Source organism: Taeniopygia guttata, chromosome 9 (assembly GCF_048771995.1).
Source record: "Taeniopygia guttata chromosome 9, bTaeGut7.mat, whole genome shotgun sequence".
Taxonomy (NCBI): Eukaryota; Metazoa; Chordata; class Aves; order Passeriformes; family Estrildidae; genus Taeniopygia; species Taeniopygia guttata.
Window position 1 is genome coordinate 6,677,459 of NC_133034.1, and position 16,632 is coordinate 6,694,090.

At 47.2% G+C, this 16,632-nt stretch overlaps 1 protein-coding gene across 3 annotated transcripts in view; it reads left to right on the forward strand.

Annotated features, from left to right (window-relative positions):
- Window positions 1-14,891, forward strand: part of PPP2R3A (protein phosphatase 2 regulatory subunit B''alpha) — a 54,355-nt gene extending 39,464 nt beyond the window's left edge. For all 3 annotated transcript variants that reach the window (XM_072933190.1, XM_030280161.4, XM_030280162.4), the window contains 8 exons: window positions 14-100; window positions 2,297-2,453; window positions 3,686-3,734; window positions 4,212-4,301; window positions 5,262-5,437; window positions 5,903-6,021; window positions 6,787-6,893; window positions 11,112-14,891. In XM_072933190.1, coding sequence (XP_072789291.1) covers window positions 14-100; window positions 2,297-2,453; window positions 3,686-3,734; window positions 4,212-4,301; window positions 5,262-5,437; window positions 5,903-6,021; window positions 6,787-6,893; window positions 11,112-11,202 — 876 coding nt within the window. In that variant the 3' untranslated portion in view covers window positions 11,203-14,891. The remainder of the gene's footprint in view (window positions 1-13; window positions 101-2,296; window positions 2,454-3,685; window positions 3,735-4,211; window positions 4,302-5,261; window positions 5,438-5,902; window positions 6,022-6,786; window positions 6,894-11,111) is intronic.
- Window positions 14,892-16,632: the final 1,741 nt, after the last annotated feature.

The following is a 16,632-nucleotide window of genomic DNA, read 5'->3' on the forward strand; positions in this document are numbered from 1 at the left end:
TCATTTGTTGCAGGTTATCCAGAGAATATTCTACACAGTCAATCGATCCTGGTCGGGGAAGATCACGCTAACAGAGCTGAGGAAAAGCAACTTCCTGCAAGTACGTGGGTTTCTGTGGGAGCGGGATCCAGAGTGCAGCAGCATTCCTTGTTCCTGTGACTGAGTGGTGAGGGAGCTGCACCTGGGCTGCAGTGGGATGAGCCAGGTGCTCAGGCCAGGGGTCTGCTGGGGCTACTGGAGGAGCTGTGTCTGAGTTGAGGTGAGAAGTGCAAGGACAAGAATGGCCTCAGGGCACTGAGAGAAGATCATGGCATGACTGTTTTCCTGCTCTGAGGCTTCATGGAGCAGCAGCCTGGCTCCTGGTCCAGACAGCAGGAAGGGATGCAGGACATGGCATTGCACCCATGTGAAGTGGCTCACAAGCAGCCAAGAAGAGCTGCAGGAGTGGCAGGGGTAGGAGAGCCAATTTCCTGCCTCCTAGGCAGTCCTCAGCCCACTGACAGCTGGTCGGGAATATCTCTGCAATTTCAGGATGAGGCACCTCAGGAGATGAGCTCCACAGGATAATGAATGGAGCTTAGTTCTTGTTCCAGTGCCTGCAGTGTGTCCTTATGTCAGGATTTGGATCTCTGTCCTCTGTTTGTTTTGCCCAAAAGAGCACCAGGTTAAGACTGTCTCAGGTTGCTCATGTCCAGCCCAACCTAAAGAGCCAGAAAATCTTGAGCTGAAAGGTGAAGGACTGGATAAAACAGTGAGATTTCCCTCCTGTGTCCTGTGCCCTTTCAGGTGTAGTGTGCTGTTTTCCTCAAACCCCTCAAGTATGAATTCACATTCTTTCTCTTTTCAGACATCATCTCCCCTACTTGACCCCATCAGCTAATGGAAAAATGAGTGCTCCTTTGAATTGGTTCATGCCAGTCCAAGCCCTGGGATCCCTGTTCCTTTCCAACCTCTGCTACAAATAAATCTTCCTGGATTATCCTGCATCTTTATTCATTCATTTTCACTATTTAAACATTCTCTCATTTTTTCTTCTTTCATATCTAGTCTGCCTTTCATCTCCTGCAGCAGGGAAGTTCAGTTTCTTGCTGCATGTCTAAATGGTGTCTTTAGGTGTGATCTACAAAAGAAAAAAATCATTATGGCAAAAGCTCCCCAATGATTGTCATCTGTAAAGAGAGAGAGAGAGACACAATCTGGAGAGGCCAGTGAGTGATAGATCAAAGGTGTTGAGACCTGGGTATCAGCAATTCATAATAGTGCAGGTCTGGCAATGCCAGCCTGTTATCCCTTCCAGAATGTCACTGAAAACCTGGTGGATAGTAGGATGTGAGAGTTTTCTTTGGATTCAGTTGGATTCCTTGGATGTGGAGGTGGCTGGAAGTTGATACTGAAATACCAGTGCCAACACATAGCACAGCATCTATTTTATGGTTATGGGTAGCAGGGCCAGTCAGTCTGCCTGCCTGGGGATGCCATTCCCTGGGATAGCTCAGGCTGTGCTTTGCCTGCTCCCTTGGGAGAGGCTGTGAGGGCAGGAGGGGCCACCCTGCAGCTCGCTGGAACCATGATTTCTTAGACAAGAAGGCTTCTGGTGTCTTGTGGCCTCATCACCAAGAAGAAAAGTAGGGAGGTGGGAAATGTGCAAATGCCCTCTTGTTGCTAGGAAGGACAGGGAGGTGTAAGGTGGGAATGAAACATGGATGTTAGCACGAAATGTTTCCTAGTGAGACATGTCAACAGAGGTTATGGTTGGAAATCTGTCTGAGCATCCCAGTTAAACTGTGCAACAGCACAGGGAAGTCAGTGTGATTAGTTTGGGGTCCATCCCTCCTGTCCCAGTTCAGGTGTGAGTTTGGAACAAGACTTGATTTTGCCCTTCAGGAGGCAGACAGGGATGTGTGATGTGTAAAAACATACCTCAGGTCCTGTGGAAGACTGTGGAAGTGGCTCTAAGAGTCTCTGGTGCAGGTCAGGATTGTTACCCAGACCATGGATCCCAGCTGACACAGCAGTTTGTGTTCCTGTTTCTCTGCCTCACTCTTCATTAGAGCTGAAAATGAGCAAAAAGTTTTAACAGGAGTGGCAGAGATGTTGTGCTAAGCAGGATGGCCAAGCCAGGTGCTCTGTAAGTACCTGCTAAGGAATACAGCAACCACATGTCTTGGGGAAAGGCTGCAGTTGGGTTAGTTGTCAGGGCTGTGTTCACCCAGCTTCCTGAGAAACTGGAGCACTTCAGCTGCTGAGCTGCCTCTTCACCCAGCTTTAACTTCCCACTGTATTTGTACCCTTTCAGACTCTTGCTCTCTTGGAAGAAGAGGATGACATAAATCAGATTACAGATTACTTCTCCTATGAGCACTTTTATGTCATATACTGCAAATTCTGGGAGCTGGATACTGACCATGACCTTTACATCAGCCAGAAGGACCTGGCTAGGTACAGTGATCAAGGTATGATGCCTGCAAATGTGGCAAGGGCATTGCTGAAAACAGAATGTTCCTACTGAAGAATAAAGCCTGCCTTTAATTTGGTTAATTTGATGCCTCAGAAAAAGTTTTAATGTAGCCACCTATCTCTTAAAGTGCAATCTAGTTATACATTAGAGGAATCCAGAGTCCAGTGGAGTTTGGGGGATTTCAGCTTGCAGATGGACTCTGGAGAGTATCTCTTCAGTTCACAATAGAACCTTCTTTCCAGAAGTTAAGCTCTTTGTTTTGGAAGGTTCAAGTGCCATAGATGAATGGAATACAAATCCACAAAGGGCTAAAACACCTATGTGTTCCAAGTGTAGGCATTTATGAGGGGGCCGCGGGGGTTCTGGGGGAGCATGGCAGTCACAGGACTCAGGAGTGTTGATCATAGGGTGGGTGGGTGGGCATGGAGGAGTGCCTCCTTTGGGATGGGTGATCTGGGAGACTGAACCCTGCTGCGAAACTGCAGTGTGGAAAAGAGTATTTGTTGCACAGGAGGCTTGAGAGCCCTGAGGTGCTGGGAGGAGCCAAGGATTAAGGGGAGAAGCCATGGGGTGCAGTGCCCAGCAGCCTGTCAGCTGTGCCAGGGCACCTGAGGGGTGGGGCAGGCTGGGTCTGCCTGGCTGCAGTGCCAGAACTGTGCCTGGTCCACTGGAGTGTAGAAGGAGTCCAGGTGGGACTCAGCTGCCTGGGGTGGTGAGGTCACTGTGCAAATCCTGCCCAGAGCTGGTACCTGCTGCTTGGTTTGTGCTCTGCCATAACAATCTATCCCACATATCTCCTGGCTGGTAGAGCCTCACCTTTATGCTGGTGTTCCATTATCTTCCCTGCAGCATGGTTGCCACAGCCTATCCTTTCCTCAAAAGTGTTTTGTAGGGATTTGATGTGTCATTTTTGCTTGATAACTGAACTTTTGCAAAGCCTACTGCAGCAAAGTAGGAGTAGCGTGCCCATTTCCAAGGATCCAGATAACAGTTGCCATCTTTGTGGGACGGTGTGGTGTTTGGAAGGATACAAAGACAGACACGCTGGGAGAATCATCTTGGGGTTTTAGAAAATGCTGCTAAACAGCGGGTGGTTAGACAGGCAGTGTAGTTAGAGCCTTCTTTTAACAAGGGGAAGGGGGTTTGTGTGGATTCAGCATGAACAACTGGTTGTAGTTATTGCTGTGAGCTGTAGCTTCACTTTCTCCATGTTTTCCTTGTTTCCAGCTTTGTCAAACAGGATCATTGAGCGGATATTCAGCGGTGCTGTGGTGAGGTAAGGAGTAGCACACTGCTTGGGGGAGAAAGGGAAGGCAGTTTCTGTCAGGCTGAGAAATACAAATTATTCTCAGAAATGCCCCTTCCAAGAGGTTTCCAAGAGGGTGCTCCAGCTGGAGCTGCCTGAACATGGAGTGAGACTTCTGGGTAACTTAAGAAAACAAAATAAAAATCCCATAGGATGGGATAACTGGGCATAGCTGGAAGACATGGCACAGGGATAGCTGCAGAGCACTGCTTTGAAGTCTCTGAAGAGGGATGTGCTGTGGGAGGGGATGTGGCAGATGAGCTTCAGCTCTGCAGTGATAAAAGGTAGCAAATGCTGTACCTGATGCTGCAGGGTGCAGGGAGTACTGACTAAATAGGTGACAGTGCCCCATTTTCTCTTGCTAAAAATTTGAAAAATATCTTTGACATATTGAGTGTTTAGGGGCCTAGTGATTTTTAATTATTCTTTTTCTGCCATGTCTTCTAGAGGCACTGAAGTTCAAAAGGAAGGGCGCATGAGTTACGCAGATTTTGTGTGGCTCCTGATTTCAGAGGAAGACAAAAGGAGTGCTACAAGGTGAGACTGATTTCTGTGGATTAGTAAAATCATTGAGATGAGCAAATAAGGTATGGAAACTTCTGTGACTTACCACTTTCTACAGGAAAGAGCAGCTTGGGATCTGGAGGTTGTTAGGAAGAAAACATCTTACTGGTAATGGTTGGTCAAATCATTTGCCTTTCTTGGGGAAAAATTTTATAGAACTAGAGTTTTCTTGTAATTTTTAATGTCTTGGTAGTCACCAGTGTGTTTGATGACCTGATGCCATGAGGCACTGGCTCTGAGCACACACTCCTGAGGTGATGGCAGCAGTTGGGCACATCCCTTCAGAGGTGGAATGGGTGTGTAAGAAGGGTTTGTGGGGAAATTTCACTGTGGCACTTTGTAAAACCTGCCTGTGGCCTGGTTTGTACAGCCAGGAGGAGACTGCTGGAGATGATGCAGGTGTGTACGTGAGTGTTAGCACAAGGAATCTTACACATAACGAGAAGAAGAATCCAGAACTGCAGGCTTGGACCCTCCAGAGGGGAAGAGGGATGCAAAATGCAGCTGCCGAGAGCTCTGCCTTGTGTATAAAGGAACCAATGAATGCATGACACAGCTGCTTTGTCCCTCACCAGGGTCCCTGCAGTGTCCTGGGCTCAGAGCTGGCTCTATTTGGCCAGCTCTTGCTGGTGGGTCAGGCAGGGACTCTCTGCCCTACATGATCACCCCTTGGGCTGCAGTGCAGTGAACAGAGGGTACAGGTGAGACAGGTAATGAGTGTGGTTGTGCTGCTCACAGCCACCTGGGAGACTCAGGAGGTGCTTGGGGTGTTGGCCTGTGCCCTCACCCTTCCCAACGTGTCTTGTCATCCCTGGGTTTATGCCAGGCTGTGGCAGAAGAGCCTTGGGAGTGGGTAGGGAGAATGTGCAGTGCTGCAGTCTCTGCTGTGTGGATGTCCCAGTGCAGTCCGCAGTGTCCCTGCTGTGTTCCCAGCATCGAGTACTGGTTCCGCTGCATGGACCTGGATGGGGACGGGGTGCTGTCCATGTACGAGCTGGAATACTTCTATGAGGAGCAGTGTGAGCGCATGGAGGTGATGGGCATAGAGCCTCTGCCCTTCCAGGACCTGTTGTGCCAGATGCTGGACCTCGTTAAGCCAGAGAGGGAAGGTAAGTCCTGTTTAGGCAGAGCTTTCATTCCCTTTCATTTGTGGGAATTGAGAAGGTAAAGGCACTGTGAAACCCATCTGCAGGCAGAGCCCTGTGTGAGAGTCGCAGGGCAGAAGTTACTGCACATTGGGCTGCCGTGTTGTGCATCAGGAGGGCTGAAATACTTGTGAATTAACTGCCTGGGACTGAATCAACAATTCTTGTGTGCTCCAGCTGTGGGATGTGCTGACAGTCTACACTGTAAAATTGAACCATCCCCATTCACATGCCTTCATATTTCACATGAATGTCAAAGGCCTCCATATGTATGTGATATTTAAGCTTAATCAATACACCCATTTATTGATTAGTGTTAAAATCCTTGACTGACTTGGGAAGGAATTTTGTGCTATTGAAGCCTACTGGTGTTACAATTCAAACCTTTCTAAGACCCCAGTAACACAACCATGTGGGGTTTTTCTGTAGGAAGAGTAACCTTGCGAGACCTGAAGAGGTGCAGAATGGCTCATGTGTTCTTCAACACCTTCTTCAATTTAGAGAAATATCTGGACAATGAACAGAGGGATCCCTTTGCAGTGCAAAAGGTATAAATCACCTTTATTTCTAAAGAAAATATCACACTCATCTTTGGAGTGCTCCTGGATGTAGGGAAAATCCAGCTGAGTAAAAGAACACTTTTTTCACGAGTACAGCTTATTGATTGTCTCCCAGAAGCCTCTTATCTGCTCAAAGTACAGAAAAGTGGAGGGGATGCCAAAACCAGCTCTGATTCCCTCACAGTTGTTCCCACATAATCTGCAATAGAAACTTTGTGGTTCCATGATTCAAAGTTTAAATACATCCCAAGACAGAACCACTTGGTTTGTTTTTTGCTTAAACTGGATCATCATAAAAGCAGTCAAGTGGGACCAGGGGGATAACTTGCTATCCCCATCTTGTAGTAACTGGCAGAGTGCCAGGTAGTTATGGAGGTGTTCTGTAATCTTCTCTAAAACTGCCCTAACTTAGCAAACTGTAAAGAGTCCCTCAAAAGATCAGTTACAATTAACCTTTGATGGACAGATTTGAAACCACTGAGTTCTTCTGTCCTGTATGGAGTGCACAAACTGAGCTAGAGCACAGCAAGTGTGTGGTGGTTGCATTTTTGAAGTGGAGCAGATACAGCTTGTTGGCATCTCAGGTCACATGCTGAGCTTTACAGACCCTGAGAGGTATTTTTTCATAGTGCTTTATGTGCAGATGTTAAAACACTCCAAGATGGTTGTGACTTTCTCAGTTAAGGCAACTTCTGTCTGGCTGTTTCCATCCATTCTTTACTTCCCTGGAGGCTAACTGTGTGATCTCTTTAGGACATGGACAGCGACAGCCCCGAGCCCTCAGACTGGGACAGGTATGCGGCTGAGGAGTACGAGATCCTGGTGGCCGAGGAGTCTGGCAATGAGCAGCTCCAGGAGGGGTGAGCACGGCCCTGGCACTGCCCTGGGCACTGCCCTGGGCACACATGGCTGCCTCCAGCTGGGCTCTGGCAGGGGCACGTGCTGCCACTGCCAGCAGAGGGGTGAGCATTTGGACTGGACTCCGGAGCACGTGAGGCCCAGGACAGCTGCTCCTGCAGCAGGAGTGGAAAAGTGTTGGGGGGCAGCCACTTGGATCAGCTGCACACATCTGTCAAGGGGCAAAAAAGGCAAAGCATATTTGTCTTGGTCACCATACAAAAATAGAGATCAAAAGACTTTTGCTGGTCTTGGCCATGTACTGACCATGTCACACTGTCATAGATTAGAAGCTGTAGCTCTGTTATATTTATTATACCTAGCAGAGACTTTCTTAATCCAACTTTGTCTATTAGTCTGTGCTCTTTGTAAGTTACACTTCAATATTTCATTCATTTACTAAGTTTGTTGAGATTTTTTTTTAAACATTTGGTTTCTTCAATACCTACACTCAGTTTTCAGCCTTCTGTAAGATTCTGGACAGACACATCAGCTATCTTTAGTCAGTGAATTTAGGCAGATTGTTGTTCCAGAACTTCTCTGTGGGCAAGGGCTTCCTGAAGATAAATGGAGACTCAGTCTAATCTTTCTTTAGATTTGTGTCTGTGTTGGCATCTTTTTGAGAATATTTCTTTCAGCCACCCAAAGAATTTACCCTGTGTTAATCCTGCCTGATTCAGGATTGCATCTACTCTTAAGCAGTACTTACAGAGCCAGTAGAGTATTGAGAAGATTGCATCATTTTCAAAACTTCCCACACTGGAAATTGCTTGAGATAACAGTAGCACCTACTAATTAGGCACAGAGATTTGCAAAGAGATTTGCAAAGCTAGTGAGAGCTTTTCCTCTCTCTGCCTGTGCATCCAAACAGCAACAGGCTGTTCCCTCAGCCCCTCTGAGCTGCCTGGCCTTTTCTCTGACCTTCACAATGGAAGGTGGGGTAGGGCAGGATGGAAGATAAAATTGCTGCATTCCCTGCAGCTGCTTTGCAACACCTGTGTCCTCAGCACAGAAAAGAAACAGGAGGCTGCCATTAAACCTTCATGCAGGACTATGAATTCCCAAAGTCACCACAACCAGGGGAAGAGTGACAGGTGATGTCAGATTTTTGAAGTTGGTCTGAAGCAGCTCTGTGTCTTCCTGCAAAGAGCATGTCAGCAACGTGGCTGCTAGCTTTTAAGAGCCCCTGAAAAGCTCTGTAGTCATGGCAGCAGGATTAGATCTCATTTGTGGAGCATAGCAACAGACCACAAAGGAAAAAAGAAAGGAAAAAGAAAAACAAAGAGCTGGATGCCCAGAGAAAGTTGCCAGAAAGAGCCATTGAGTTTTTGCACATAGATTATATTTGCTCTGTTTTGAGGATGACAGAAATGGAGTGGGGAGAGAACCAAGACAATTCCTGGTGAGCTCTGTGAGAGACTGGAAGATTTTTGGCCAAGTTAGCTGGCAGAACATGAAATACGGTCTTTGTCTTATGTATACATTTGAAAACAACCATCATTCAGCAATCACAGATACATTAATGAGTGTGTCCCACTACTGTGATTAGCCCTGCCCCTATTTCTCTGGAAGGAAAGTTTCTAAAGCCAGTCAGTCTAAAGCTGGCTGAGGCATGCCCAGGAGAGAGCCCTGCTCCCAGAATGGGAATTCAATGTGGTGGATACTCCCAGTATCCACAGATACTTCCAGGATGTTGGACTCAATTGAGAGCTGCAGTCACCAAAAATAAGAGGAAGGTCTTGTCATGCTCGAGACAACAACAAAGCATTACATTTCACTGGAAGCCTCAGCTGGTCTGAGCTCTTCTCACCACACTCTGCTCTCTGACCTCTGTGGGATTCCACAGAGAGGCTGTCCCTGGGGAATGGATACTCACACTGCTCTCTGGAGGCAGCACCAACAGCTGGCTCTGGCCAGCACAAGCTTTTGATGCAGATACAAGCATTGGTTTGCAGCAAGCCAAGCCTTCCCTGCAGGGCAGGGCAGCAGTGCTTGGTTCTTGTCCCAGAACTCAGCCTCAGCTACCTGATGGACATGGAAACCGTCATTGCCTTCAGGGAAAGAGATCTTTCTACAAGGGAAGGAAAGGAAGGAGGAAGAGAATCTTTTATCAGCTGCTGGTGGGAAAATGTCCCCTGGGCAATGGGGAGCCAGGGCACAATGCAGAGCATCCTGCTGAGAGTGGAGAGGGGGGACAGAGGCATAGGATCAGAGGATGTTGGTTTAGGCAGCTTAGACCATTGTTCTTGTCTCCCTCCAGTTGTCTGATGGCTCAGCTGCTCCATTCCCAGAACCCAGCAGTGTGAGGAAGGGAAAGGGGGAACAAGGATATCATTGAACCACCCAGAGCCAAAATGTATCTGCCAGAAGGAAGGGCAAAGAATTCCCTGGAGTAATTTCCGTCCTCTGAACAGCCTAGAGTTGCCACAGTTGAGTTTAAGGAATGGGTATTTAACCTACACAAGCCCATATTTGTTTTCATGGGATGAAGTTCTGAAACTGACCTGGGGGGAGAGCAAGGATTGACTACCTTTAGTGCTAATCTTGTTCAAAAGCATCCCAGAGATGCTCCTTAGCTATAAAGGTGGAAAGCATTTATTCCACAATGGAGAAGGCAGGCACTGTTGGGCCTTAAGAAGCAAACCAGTGCAGTGGAAAAATAACTCCCTGGGAAAGGACAGTGGGAAGTCCTTTGGAAGCAGATATGAGAGGTTTAGTGCAGAAGCAAAAGATGCCTGAAGAAAAAGATGACAATGGAGCTCCAGCTGCCCATTCCCCTGGTGACTGTGTAGTGCAGGGAAGAAGTTGTGTTCCATTTGTAGGAGAGAAAGGGACAAGGCTAACAGAAGGTGGCAGAATTGGAGGAAAACGAGATACAAAAGGAAAGTTCTAAGAACAGCATTCAAATGGCAATACAAAGTTTTCCTCAGCTGCATCCTTTAAACCAAGGAGAGATTAGAGAAGCTGAGGCACCTGCAAACATTCCCAATCCATTCCTGATGGGTGAGGCAGGGCAACACAGCCCCCACAGGCACCATTGAGGCAATAAGGGTGCAAATTGCACATTTTTTGGCAACCTTGCACACGTGGTCAGAAGAGGTTTGATGCAGGATCCAGACCAGACCATTGTTTCCCTTTGTCCACTTATGCAAGAATCCAGAAGGTGGCAGAATTACTAAGCAGGTGCTTTCCTTATGGAAGAGAGGACAGTGTTCTCCAGGAATGTCTGGGTTGGTCTCCCCTGCACACAGGGAACATCCTGTCTACAGCAGAACAGACCCTGACAGCCTCCCAAGGGTTTGCTGTGCTTGCATATGAGTTAGCCAAGGGAAAAACACCACAGGAGGGTGTAGACAGTTCCTTCCTGGCACATCCATGCTGGGCTATCAAAGGAGTTCACCTTTTTGCAGCACAGTTTACCACTGAACACAAGAGCCATTCCTATCCTGGCCATTGGAGCATAAATGCTCCAGCATTTCCTTTGTGAGCAATCTTGCTTTAGAACAAAAGGAAGAACTTTAATTTCTTGGGAACCCTGCAAAATTAACCCATAGTATGCTGTGACTGAAGGGAAACATCTTAAAACCATCATTTCTTGGGACTAGGAATGGGCTGAGAGCCCCAGAGCCATACCCTGTGTTGCAGGTCATGGAACCCAGCCAGCCTGGACAGTGAGCTGGAGCTGGGAATTGCCACCAAACCTCCTCAGACCACAAATGCTCAGTCCTGGATATCAAACTTCTGACTGAGGGAGAAAGGAACTTGAAAGCATGGCCACAATTGTTCTGTCTGTCAAAACACACCTCAACCAGAAGATGCTTTGAACCAGGTGTTTCTGAGCCAAGGCTCCCCTGGGGCCTAGGGCTGTGGTTGGATTACTTTATTTCTACACTGAACTATTGAGGCTCTGGGAGTTCCTGACAATTGTTACTGAAGCTGGATTCAAATTTTCTAATGCTGAACACCAGTGAGATGAGAGGCTGGATGGGAGCACAGATCCATGTCTGCTGTCAGAGTACTGATGACTCCCACCCTCTTCCCCATGCCTCGGGAATCTCCTCCTAAAGCTTCATCTCTCACATGCTCCTCCTGCATTTTAGCCACCTGACTTAGTAACCACTGAAATAACACCCCTGAAAACTAAAATACAGCTTTTAAAGACGCACCTTTTCTCTTTGCAGATCATGTGAAGATGACTATGACACAGATGAAGTCTTACCTCCCCCTGAAACTGGAGACAAGTCAGACAAGCTAATTATCTCAGATCTCTGAGCATAGAGAAGTGGAAGACAGCCCATGTCTTTCAAACTGGATAGCATTCAGTCCCAAGGCACTTGGGGGTTTTCCTTAAATCTGTCATTGGAACAATGTGCTTAATTTTGTACACTGAAACTTGAGACCCCTTTTTGTCTTCCTGTGTAATTGCAATAAGGTAATTTCTATGAAAAGGCTTTTTACAATGTGTTATTGTGCACACTCACTGAAAATGGTGATTGCACCTTGTTTCATTTATATATAAATTCTGTAATGTCCCCAGATGTGCAATAAATGCCAGCATCTAATGATTGTAACAGCTGCATGCAACATCTATAGTGGTCATTTCTCAGTTCTGTGCTGTGCCACTCTGTCCCCTTGGCTTTACACCAGGAGTGACAAAGGAGCTGCCAAATTAACTTCAATATGTGTCTAGAAATCTTTTAAAACACAGGTCACAGGGAAATTCTTTTTTTCCTTCCTGTCCTGGAAAAAAGGGAACGTGCCTGTGCATGGGGAGATGAAGTCCCTTTGCCCCCAGCTCTTCACTGGCTGCTGGACTGTTTCACTGCTGTGGATCTGTGAGCAGTTTCAGAACTACACCACATCATGTTCTCTAGGAATTTGAGACAGAGTTACCTGTTCTAGTCCTGTGTCCCCTCCTGTGCTGATCTGCCTCTGGACAGAGCTTTGTCTGTGTAGATTTCTACTTTGCAGAAGTGTTTTGCAGAGTATTTACAGCAAATACAGATCTCTGCTGTTCAGATACTGTGTTGAGACTGCTGTGCCTGGTGTGCACCAGTTCCGTCCATTCCTGTCTTCTCCTCTCCTGTAGCCTTCTTTAACCTCTTTAACCAAGAGACTAAGCTGAGATAATGAAGAAAAAAACCAATCCCCTCTTTTAACTAGTAAAGGAATTAGTCTGTATTATTGCCAAATTACTTTTTCTCCCAGGCTCAGGGACGAAATGCTGTAACTAATGAATTCTTGCTTTAAATGCAAAATTAAATGGACTTTCCCCCTAGAATCAAGTGTGATATCTTTGCTCTCATCACATACTGCTGCTGCAGCTGTCCCTTCTGGCCAGCAGGGACTGTGGTTCAGCACAGGGGTGATTAGAACAAATTCTTAATTTTAGCCCTCATATATGTACAAGTAGGTCTGGGCCTTATCTTCTCAGCTGGGACAGATCTGAGCCCTCCCAGCTGTTCCCAGTCTGTGATGCTGGGTTGCTGTGTGTGCCCTGTACCTCCTGCTACCTCCCTGTGAGAGCCTCAAGCTGTGCCTGCTGCCAGAATTCCTGGGAGATGCCTGTCCCTGCTCCCAGCAGGCCCGTGCTGCCCTCCCTGGAGGCAGAGCACACCCGGGCACTGCAGAACTCGTGTGTCCCCATGGACAGGACGGGACTGGATCCCTGCAGTGCCTCCAGGGGTCAGGATCCAAATGAGGACCGGGCTGATCCCTCCAGTGCAGTCTGGGCTTTTCCAGGAGCCTCTGAAGCCCAGGCCTGCCTGCTGCTGCCTCCCTGGGGTCAGAACTCTCCCAAATCAAACTCAAGAAGAGAGAAAGGTTTCAGGTTGAACTGACCAGATGTATACACATCTCCCAGGATCCCGGACTTGCTATTTGGGAAACTTCTGGATGCCCACATTGTTTGCAAAGGTCCTGCCAGTGGCCTGCATCCCATAGTAGCAGATGAAGCAGGAGCACCCTGACAAATCCCTGGAATGCAGCAAGCACACAGCGCATCTGGATCCCATCTCCATCACTGCCATAACCTTGAAGGAAAACCTTCCCTGGGGGTGATTCCATAAATGCCCAAATGCAGAACCACCAAGGAACTGACTGCAGGAATGGACACAGGATGGAGGTCCCACAGCTGCTGCTTGTAACCAGCTCCAGCCATGTTTTCCTGAGAAGAACCTGGGCACAGCAGGAGTTCACCCTCCACTCACTGCCACAGTCCAGAGGGGCCTTTCAGTTTGATGTCCCTTTACATCACTCTGAAGACTAAGATTCCTCAAAAGGAGCAAGAACCTGACCCCCTTCTAGGCTGAAATGGAACCCTCATGGTGCTCCAGCAGCAGCAGTACTGCAGTGGCTTGTTTGCCAGTTCTGGAAAGCCTCAGTCACCCACCACTTCAGGGTCCTTCTTATCTGCCTTTTGCAGAGGGCCTTTAATTCAACTCATCCCAGATTCAGGCTCCCACCTCACACCCCACCAGCCTGAACTGGTGCCTTTCTTTGCAGAAGTCAGAACCCAGAGTCTGGTAAAACTCACCAGCTGCCTTCCCAAGGTTTGGTTAAATAACTGGAGACAGGAAGCTGATAGCTGCTCTGCTGAGCCCAAACCCAGCCCCTCTCTCCTTCAAGCAGACATCCAGTACTGATATAACAACAGAGAGTGAGTCCAAACCCAATCCACCAATCCATGCTTTCTGGTAGGTTAACACAAGCTAATCCAACCCTCCCCTCCACCCCCACCCCAGTTTACAGCAAATATTTTGCATACAAGCTGCAGAAGCCACTGCTACTGTGGTGGCAGTGCAAAATCTGCAGTAATACTCCAGGAATGGAAATCCATTCTCAGTCCTAAAGTACTTGAAAATAACTACAATTCAGCAGGCACATGTGCATTAATAGAGGAGGTGTTCTACACCCCACTCGTGACTTAGCCCTACCCACAGCTGCTCTGGCTGGAAGGTTTGTAACTCTGCAGGATTTAAGTGAGGTAAATTTGGGAACTTTTGTCCTACTTCTTTCTTTTTCCTGAGATAGTCAAGGGTGCTTGTGTCCAGCAAGCAGAGCTGCTCTGGGGCTCTGCCTCCTGACTCCATGTCAATGCCAGTTCAGATGTTGCATCCTGGGAAGGACACATCCTGCAATTTTTAAGTGCACATCTAGCTCACACTGAAGGCTTTTTCCTTACAAGTAGTCAGAAAAGTGAGTAAAATTCAGTTTTGCATGATAAAAATATGATTGTACTTATTTGTTCTCTCTAGTCTGCTTTTGTCTAGCAAATTGAAGCCCTGTGTTCTTACAAACCCCTTGCTTTTTACTGTTGTATCACAAATATTTTCTCTCTGCAGTACTAAGATGGGAGGTATGGCTCAGTATTGCTGCTGGAATGGTACTAGTTGGATTTTCTCTCAGTAGTACTTGCTGCATCCCAGTTTTTGGCAGTGAATCCTGGGCACAGCTCCAGCACCCCTCCTGCCTCCGAGAGGCAAGTGCTGCAGAACAGACATGGGCAGCAAAAGAGGGATTGCAAAGCTTTCCTGCTCTCCTGAACCAAGGATTTAACGAAGCTGACTCAAGACACTCTCACCAAGGTACTGGGCTTAGTTTCTAAAAGCAAAATAGTCCTGAAAGACCAACGCTAAGTTCACTGAAATATCATTATAACAGTATGGATTTGGAGTCTCTAGATCAGTATCTTAGGTCTATGCAAACAAAACTGAACCTCAGGGATGAGCACAAGCTACTGTAAGAAAAACATAAACAGAGCTTCCCCTTGTGTGCTCATCTTCTCACTGTATCACTGGGTGAGGGGGTTAGAAACTGAATATTTAATAATAATAACAAAGGTTCTCATACTTTGTAAAAGTAGTTTTGGAGACATTTTGTGGTGGCATGGTTTGCTCTTTGTATTTTTACTTTATATTCTTTTTTGGCAAATAAAGGACTTTTGAATTTAAAAAGGAAAACATGTCTTGGTGGTGGGATAGTGTTACTGCTCACTTCATCTCCAGCTGCTGTGCCAAACTCTGCTGTGGTGAGTTCACACCACCCAGCTACCTGCAAGCAAATGCCTTCCAAAGCCAAAATTCCAGGCTTCCTTCTCAAAAATACCAGGATAAAGCAATCTCACCTCCCTCACATCTGTGTCCTCAATGTGGAGCACTGTCCCTGTGACAATTTACCAAAACATCCAGCTCCCTCATTTCAACCTGTCCTTAAAAGAAATGAGATATCTCCTGTGTCTTTTGCAACCGGAATGATTAAAAAAAAAAAAAAGAAAAAAAAGGGAAAACAGGTAATGCATTTTCTAATTTACCTATATGCAAATGCTCTAGCAGAGTGTGTGCAGTGTTGCTCTTGTATTGCTTCACCAAGAGGTGCCTAAATGTGTCTGTAGAACAGTCACCTTTTGGTGAGTTTCTTTAGGGTATCAAAAGCACTTCAATTTCTAAATGTAAACAGTTAAGACCAAAGACCTGCCTGTGATGTTCTTGGTAGTACCAGAAACAGCATCACCTACCTTTCAGAGGGGATTTCCTCAGCTGTGGCAGACACGAGGAATGATCCTTACAAAGGTGCTTGTTTGTATCTTTTCAGTTCTCCAGTTTAGCAATCAAAAATCCTTTTCTAACTGATTTGTGCAGAATTTAAATAAGAATTATCTGGGGTGGGGGTGCTTCTTGCATGCAGTAAAAAGAATCTTCTGTGCTGGGTCACACCAGAAGCTCTGCACAATCCCTGTGCCACAGCTGTGGGATCTGCTCCTTGAAACTCTTGGGAGTTTCACTCAGGGAGCAGCTCCCTGCTGTGCCAGAAGTACCTGCCTTGGCAAACAGGCTTTTCGGGTTTATTTCTCTGTAACTCTGCAGGTTCTTCTGACACCACCGAATGCTGGCAGTGGCAGGGGCAGTCCCGGGCTGTGCTGAAGGCACCAAGGGCAGCTGTTCCTGGGAATGTTTTCAGCTCCCATGCAAGGGAAGAACATCTGCAGAGGGAGGCTGCTGTGCCCCAGTGCCCCTGGCTCTGCACTGTGGTCACACAAGCCAGGGAGCCAGAACAGCTCCTGCTGGGAGAGCTGCAAGGTAACACATCCAGTGGGGAATGTTTTGTCTCCCTGTCCCCCCCTCCTCTGGGATTTAATCCCAATCCCTGGTTTGTCACAGGATCATTAAGGTTGGAAAAGACCCCCAATAATCACCAAATCCAACCTGTGAGAGCTCCACCCTGCCCTCTAAGCCCTATCACCAACAGCCACATTGACTTGTGTGTCTGAATGTTTTTTAACATGTCCTATGTGTGATACCTGGGAAGAGCCTTTCCACTCCACATGGAAGCATAGAGGGGTTCTCCTCCTTGTTCATAACGATGTTCAGATCTGGATGGACAGGAGCACTGGATTTTGTACCACTACACATGACCAAAACCTGCTTTTTCTTTTTGACTCTGCTCTACAAATTACAAGGTTTTAATAAAGCTTGGCAGTTAATCCCTGCCTTTAAGGGGATTGGGAAGAAAAGTGGAATATCACACACTTCTTCTATAAGAAATCCCAAAGCAGTTCTCTCTGTGCAAACACTGAGAACAGCTCCCCGGATCCAGAGCCCTGCAGGAGGAACACTGGGAATTCCGGGCAGCCCAGCTGGGGCCAGGCTGGAGCTCAACTCATCACTGAGCTGCACCCACCAGTGACTCCCCAGCTCCGTGGGA